Raw genomic sequence first — 8,036 nt, forward strand, 5'->3', positions numbered from 1 at the left:
GGAGGCTCATTCCTCCTTCAGGATCTGACATCGCAGGGCAAATTGTGCCTGCTTCATGCCCACCTGTCTACAGCTCATCAAGCATATGTGACGAATGTTTGACCTAGTGTCAAACAAGGTCACTGTCAGCCCACCCTGTGTGACTGGCCTCCCTCGGGAAGCTGCATGCCGAAGAGGGAACCGTTGGGGACATTGGACCTGCCTGTCAGTTCATCCCAACATAGCAGGCAATGGAGGGAAGGGAGCCACATGTTCTTACAAGCCACCCCAGTCAACCCAAGAGCCTGGTGTCACTCAGGTTCTTGCAGAATCAGATCCTCTGAGTCTCGATCCTCTGAACTGTGCCCAGGTTCCCACAGGAGAGGACTTAAGTACCCTTACCTGTCCCACCTCCTTTTGCTTTTGGTATCTCCCCCTCTACACATGCCCTGTTACCTGGCTCCCTGCAGAGTCATCAACACTCTCATTCCAGGCCTGCTATTCGGACTAAAACCCCATCCACGCACGACAGGAGTGGGTTCTGTTAGCACCTTGTAGAGAAGCAAGGGGCCGGGCAGCCTGGCCCTGGAGACATTCACACACAGACATACAAACACACACGAGAGAGAGAGAGAGAGAGAGAGAGAGAGAGAGCTGCCAGAGTCTCCTGTAACTCTGACCCTAAGTAGAGCCAGAGCTGAGGGCTACGTCTGTCTAAAGTAGCCTGCTCTCCTGGCTACTGACCTCTGCCTGAGACAGAGGGTTTGGATCCTGAAAGCTCTCAGGCCTGACCCCTGGTGCCCATGGCGGGAAATGAAGTCAGGGATCACTTTTATCTGTCAACTGACTCCAAGCTGTGCTGAGCTGCTCTGCCAGGGTCAGATAATAAGAAAGCCCAGCAGGAATCCAGGCTGCTCTCCCTCCCACCTACCCATCTCCCTTTATTCCTGGCCCCTTGCCTGTCCCTAGATACCTCTCACTGGAGTCCTGGGCCATCTCCCTCCCTGCATGGCCTCCACTAAAGGATGGCTAAATGCACTTATCAGAATGTCATCGCCCTCCAGCATCCACAGTGACCCCGAGAGAGTGAGATGGAGAGAATGGAGGGACAAGGGACTGAGTTCCAGCTTCACCTTTTATTTTTGTGGTGTGCATGTGTAATGTTTGACATAAAAACCTAAAACTAAGGAGCTGGAGAGATGGCTCATTGGCTAAGAATGTGACACACCCCCAACCACCAAGAGATGACATCAAGCACTGGATGAGACAACTGACTTCATTTCCCCACCAAGGACGAGGGCTCTACCCAAGAAAGGGAACAGTATGCCATCAGCAGTAATAAAAAACATGGATGTCACCCCCACACACACACATCAGATGTTACCTCCAATACAGAATACGGAATCAAGACAAGGGGATCAGAGAGGCAGTATTGCTGGCATATGATTGGGGAACATAAGTGACATTCCAACAAACAGGGAACGGGCACCCCAATGGGGCCCATTCCTGGGCCAACAGCTCCCTTCAGTTGAATGTCTCAGGTATAGGCGTTTGCGTGAGCAGAAACAGTCATGAACACCTAAGTCCTGAGAGCCTCAAATGAGAACGCCTCCAAGCAAAGTGCACCATAGCAACCAGATGTGCCACTGCACAAAATTATTATTCTTTTGGGATGGGTTCTCACAGTGCTAGAATGGTTTCAAACTCAATTTGTAGACAAGGATGACCTTGAATTCTTGGTCTGCCTCCACCTCCCCAGTGAGGGGATTGCAGGGTGTACTACCCACACCTGGCTTGTATGGTGGTGATGATCAAAATCAAGGTTTCCTGTGTGCTAGGCAAATCCTACCAAGTGTGCTGCATCCCACACCCCACCACAGGGGATTCTGGGCAGCAGAGGCAGTAACGGCATGGACTGTATGTAGAAGCGACGGAAAGGTCAGACTGCAAGAGTGTTGCTATCAGGGCAGTCATGCAGTCATCAGTGAGGCCAAGATGTCTCTTGTCACTGCAGGGTAAAGATCATAGAGCTATCCCTGAATGGGGAGGGGTATGATTGACTTTGTTTCTCAGCCCAGTTGCAGTGAGTCTGGCTTCCCTCTACATTAGTCTTTTAAGGTGTCCATTGTTGTAAGGAGAGCCACTTGTTTGTTCCTGACTGCTCAGCCCCGAAATAATCACACATTTAAAACACTACTTGGCCCATTAATTTTAGCTTCTTATTGGCTAACTCATACATATTAATTTAACCCATTTCTATTAATCTGTGTATTGTCACGAGGCTGTGGCTTACTGGGTAAAGTTCCAGCATCTGTGTCCAGCAGGGCTACATGGCTTCTCCTGACTCCACCTTCTTTTTCCCAGCATTCAGTTTTCCCTGCCTAGCTCTGCTCTACCCTATCACAGGTCCAAAACAGCTTTATTATTAACCAGTGGTATTCACAGCATACAGATGAGAATCCCACATCAGTCCCTGTTCTCCACCAATCTTAAGGACATTATGCCTCTCACGTCAAAGAAATGAGTTTGTGGGCAGGAAGGATGGCTCAGTGGGTAAAAGTGCTGGCCGTCAAAGCCTGACAATCTGAGTTCGATACTCAGAACCCGCATGAAGGTGGAAGGAAGGGAGAGGACTGCCTCCACAAAGTTGTCCTCCAGCCTACACGCATGTGCTGTGGCAAACACATGTATTAGACAAGCACATGTATTTGTTTGGTTTTTGTTTGTTGGTTTGTTTTTGTGGGTTTTTTTTTCAAGACAGGGTGTCTCTGTGTAGCCCTGGCTGTCCTGGAACTCTCTCTGCAGACACGGCTGACCTCAAACTCACAGTGATCCACCTGCCTGTGCCTCCCAAGTGCTGGGACTAAAGGCGTGGGTCACTAAGTCTGGAAAACAAATGTATGTTTGACATGTGTTTAAAATAACTTTTTAAAGTGAGCTTGTGTGGGAAGAGGTTAGTCTTGGGGACAGGTGCTGGCAAGGAGGCCCAACCCCACTACCATATGCTGAATCCTGTGACTAGGACCCCATAGTAAGTGCATCACAGCCTTGCCAAGGTACTCCATGTGCCCCCGGTGACACCTACAACGAGAGCAGCACCCCATAGCTGTTTCCAGGTACTTTAATGAGCTACAGAGGAGGGTGAATATCCAGTGTGGCTACCTGGGGTGGGAAGCAGAAGGGATAGAAGTGGCCAGGGGCCCAGAGGGACAGGGGAGGCAGAAGAACAAGAAGTCAGGGGTTCTACCTGGGCAGGAAGCAGCAAGTTAAAGACAGCAGAGGCCTGGTTCTTTTCTGACCCTGGAAGCAGCTCAGGAGTCCTCAGGGACCTAGCGGTGGATCCATTCCAGATGTAGATCCTAGGATGGTGACCTCACCCCAGCTGACCACACCTGCTTGCAGCCAGACACCCTTCGTTTTGCAGACTAGTGACCCCACTGAGTCACCCTGGAGAAGATAGGGGTTAGCACTCCATGTGGAGATTGGATGAGACGGGGTGCAGGGGCGGGGGACACAGGACCCACCTGGCAGGAGTCTCTCCCAGTATTTCGAGCACACAGCATGTCATCACGGACAATGAGAACATTGTCCCCTGTGTAGAGGCCAGTGTGATACTTCCAATCACTAAGATCATTTTCCACAGTGGGCACCTTCACTTGGGAGAGACTCTGGAATGAGAGAAGTACAACTTTTGGGGGAGGTTCATCAGCAACCATCCCTGGTCATCCCTGAGAATCCCTGCCCACCCACCTCCAACTAACTGGCAGCCATCCCTAGCCTTGACACCATTATCAATATCTCCCCAGCCTGTCACCCAGCATGATGTCCCTGAGGAGAAGGTCTCCACAGCAAGGGCTGGGATATGGGCTGGGCATGGGTGGAAACATTCACAGGGCAATGTCTGCCCCACCCTCGGCCGAGAAATAGTTGGGGTGTATAATGATCTGGTTCACAGGCAGCCGTTGGTCCTCATAGTATAGATGCTGCTCATGAAGCTGCACCTGGAAAAGCACTGGGCCTTGGATGTGCCTGGAAGAAAACAGTCCTGTTTGGAAGGCTCCAGCCTGGACCTGAACATTGAAGCTTCAGGAACACTGTGTACCATGGGAGAAATCCCGACCCCATCTCCCATGCCAGGCCCAGGGAGACTCACGGTCCCACACAATGTGCCACAATGAGCACCAATTGTGGGTGGATGAAGGAGCATCTGCAGAAATGTACCCAGTAGCTGAACTTAAATTGCAGGCTCACCTGCTAGGGCCACTGACTCTCAGAAGCCTGTGTCCTCCCATGATGTCCACTCACTGCTCAGCTGAGCCTGGTAAAGGACAAGGGGGCAGCCTCGGCACCCTGGCTTCATCCCCCCTGTAGTGGAGCAGCCTGTGGCCTGTGAAAGTCAGGGAGAAAGAGAGGGCACGACCGCACTCACGAGGGGAGGCCTGCAATAGGCTAGCCAGGAGGGACAGCACCAGCAGTACGGGCTCAGCATCTGGAAGTAGTGAGGAATTCAGCTTGAGTCCAGCTGCAAGACAGGGCTGGACTGGGGTTAGCGGAGTATCAAGTCCAGAATGGAGCCAGGGTCCGTGAAATGGAGGGTAGGTTTAGTCAAGGAATCTGGGGTCTGGTACTCCAGGTCACAAAGGTCACAAGCTTTGTGACTCTGCTTCAGGGTGATATGCAGTTGCCAGCGACTCTGGGAAAGGGCTTTACCTCGGCACCTCGGCAATCTCTGCCCATCTCTTCTCTTCCTGTTGTCCTCTGCCCTTTTATTTACCAGACCGGAGAGCACGAGAGGAGGGGCATGCCACTCTCCAATCCAGACATGAAGGAAATGATCAAAGGCCGCCATGTAACACATGCCCCCAGCACCCAGATGCTCTTCTGATGCCCACAAGTCACAGGATCGCGTACACAGCCAGAGGACCAGCGACACACCCTGCCTGCAGTCTTGGTGTGCATAGCCAGGCTACGGAAGGCAGAGTTCTGAGATCCAACTGCTCTCTGCTCAGGGTCCATCAGGTCTGCTCTTTGTACTGGGGATGCCAGGGCATGCCACCATGGGCAGAGCACTGCACCCCCGAGGGTCTCTCTCAGCTGAGTGCCCTACGGCACTGAGATGGCACCATTTCCAGCTGTTGAAATGAGGATCCTGTCCCCTGCCCAGGGATTCAGGGGAGGCCTCAAAAAAATTGCTAGCTCAGTGTCACCCTCTAATGACATATTGACATGCTCTAACACATCTCCCGAGAGGGATACAGGACAGGAGATACTGTCTGTGAGCCACCCCAAAAGGAACGAGGGTAACAGTGTTACTCGTCTTGTCCTCCAAGTTCTCGGGGTCAGGCTCAGCTTTCCTGAACAGTTTTAGGGAGAGGGTCACACAAGGCCCCTTGTCAGAATAGGAATCAGTCATGACAGGAAGCAGGATCAAGTCCCAGCCCACAGGGCCCTGCTGCCCCACCAGACCCAGCTCTACAGATAAACCCTGCAGTGTGAGCCGGCCCTTATCTACACAGCTTTCCTAATGTGGGAGGCTGCTTACTGGGCATCTGATAAAGCTCCTCATTTTATCGGACACTTCGTCCGCTGAGGGGCAACACATGCAGAGGACGGAGATCTAAGAAGAGGCTCCCAGCCTCCCCCCAGGAGACACGCCACCTTAGCCATCCCTGCACCTCTCCAGGGCTAGGGATGACCACTGTCCTGCATGCCCATCCACCCACCAGCGGGCTCCTCTGGTCTGCAGGTCAGGAATTTACAGCCTTCTCCTCACCATGAGCTCCCGTCCATCCCCAGCTTGGTCCCCACTACCACCTCCTGGGTTTCTCCGAGGACTGCCCCGCCCTCTTCTCTGCACACCCCAGAGGTGTGTATCAACTCGACTCCTTGAGCAACACAGGATAGGCTCCCTTTCTAACAAGACGTCCCCGGCACTCTCAAACAGGACACTAACAAGACTTAGCTTCAGGAATCCGGTTAGGGGAGAGGGTGTCCTAGGGACACACAGGAGGCTCCAAGCTAAAGGACCAATGGGGGTAGGGCCTGCATGGTACCACTGAATCAGGGGCTGTGGATCCTGATACTCCAAGGAATTCTGATTGGTTCAGGACCAAGAGATTAACCAGTGAGTAGCTAATGTAAGGGGGTGACTGTAGGGGCCCACAGGTGTAATCCCAGAGGATGGCTGGGGTCTGTGGTGGTGGCCCACAGGTGTAATTCCAGGAGGATGGTTAAGATCTGGACTACATAGTAAGATCCTGACTCAAAACAAAATTCAAAAAGAGCAAAGTTTAGCTGAGTAGTGGTAGTGCTCGCCTTTAATCTCAGCACTTAGGAGGCAAAGGCAGGCAGATCTCTGTGAGTTCAAGGCCAGCCTGGTCTACAGAGTGAGTTCCAGGACACAGAGAATCCTATCTTGAAAAAAAAAGGGAAAGAAGAAAGGAAGAAAGGAAGAAAAGAGAAAGAAAAAAAGAAGTAAGGAAGGAAGGGAAGGAAGGAATGAAGGAAAGAAAGAAGAAAGAGAGAGAGAGAGAGAGAGAGAGAGAGAGAGAGAGAGAGAGAGAGAGAGCAGGACTTTCTCAGCCTCGCAGATCTGAGAAAATGTGTTGCCAGTATCTCTGCTCCCCCGGAATTCCCTCAGAAAGAGGATGATAAGAGACCACACGATCTAGGACTGCATCAAGGATGTTCTAGAAACGAAAAAGTCTTTAAATGTGAACTTTCCAAACGTAACTGAAAATAATTGATGGTTTAAAGTAGCCACAAAACAAGACGATGTATTATCCTTACAGCTAGTGCTAGCAAATGGTGTTGACTTCTGAGTTTATTGTCCAGTTGCTGGTAAAGTGTGATTGTACGGTGATTTTGTGCATTGAAGTCTTGCTAAATTGTTTTGTTTTTCAAGACATGGTTTCTCTGTGTTACAGTTCTGGCTGTCCTGGAACTCACTCTGTAGACCAGGCTGACCTCAAGCCCACAGAGACCAGCCTGCCTCTGCCTCCCGAGTGCTGGGATTAAAAGTGTGCCCCACCACTGCCTGGCTGGTTGCTAAATTTGCTCATCACTGTATTTGCAGAGCCCTGAGGTTTGCCTATGCTACAAACATCTGAGTTCTCTGCAAAGCCTAGTTGGCTCCTAATGCCACAGTTCCCGGTGCCTCCAGAAGAGGGCATGCCAGACCAGGGAGGAAGCTGTGGAGTGCCCGCTGGGCCTACTGCCCAGGTGCAATGCTAAGCCACCTGACTTTTATGAGGTGACATTGAGCCCAGGCTATGCTAGGGACCTCACAGGGTTGTAATAGAACCCCTCTAGGGTGAGCAAGCATAAACTGGGTGACTTGTACTTAATCTAAGCCCGTCTTCCCCCACAGAGAGAAAGGACAGGACGACTGGGAGACTGCTGGAGTCTTAAACTTACCGAGTACGTGACCTTTGCCCTTCTCGTTGCTTGGAGGAGGGGCAGGAGGGTGATGTAGCCCAGCAGCCCAAGATGGGAAGGAAGTAGTAAACCTGGGTGATCTTTAGGGGAGAATTGTAACCAAGAGCTTGTAGTTCCCACAGTAGCTATAGAAACACAGATATGAGGTGTGAGCGTGTGAGCACGGATGTCATCCACGTGGTGTGCATTGTAGAACATTGTCCTGCCAGCATGACAGCCATCTTCATCAGAGCTGCTGTAACTCTTCCAAGAGTCTCCCAAGATCAGGTTTGACTATTGATTCCTTCATAGAAGAAGGGGATAGGGATGGTCACTGGACTCTATGGCCATTTACTTGTGTGCAGTTGTACCCTAAATGCACACAGTCTCATGGGCTGGGGGTATTGCAGGCTAACTGGGGGAGGGGGAATCTTCGTCCATGTCAAGGTGAGAATGTTAGATGGTGCGACTGCTTCGGGGTCACCCACCCTCCCGTAAGTAACCCCTTATCTATGTTCTGCGTGCTATTCCAAGACGCTCACTGGTTCCCCACATCTGACTTTGGTTTGTCATTAGTGCTCTGATAAGGAGGGGATTGGAGTTTGTTTACACTTCCCCAGAGAAAGAGTTTGCTTGACAGT

At 51.4% G+C, this 8,036-nt stretch overlaps 1 protein-coding gene across 1 annotated transcript; it reads right to left on the reverse strand.

Moving 5' to 3' along the window:
• Positions 1-3,300: 3,300 nt before the first annotated feature.
• On the reverse strand, positions 3,301-4,828 carry LOC125401531 (tryptase beta-2-like). The gene is given in 7 exon segments (XM_087909596.1): positions 3,301-3,426; positions 3,504-3,645; positions 3,741-3,869; positions 3,871-4,008; positions 4,133-4,242; positions 4,329-4,501; positions 4,690-4,828. Coding segments are annotated over 7 exon segments (957 nt in total).
• Between the last annotated feature and the right edge of the window lie 3,208 nt (positions 4,829-8,036).

Source organism: Myodes glareolus, chromosome 9 (assembly GCF_982192425.1).
Source record: "Myodes glareolus chromosome 9, mMyoGla1.1, whole genome shotgun sequence".
In the NCBI taxonomy this organism is placed as follows: domain Eukaryota; kingdom Metazoa; phylum Chordata; class Mammalia; order Rodentia; family Cricetidae; genus Myodes; species Myodes glareolus.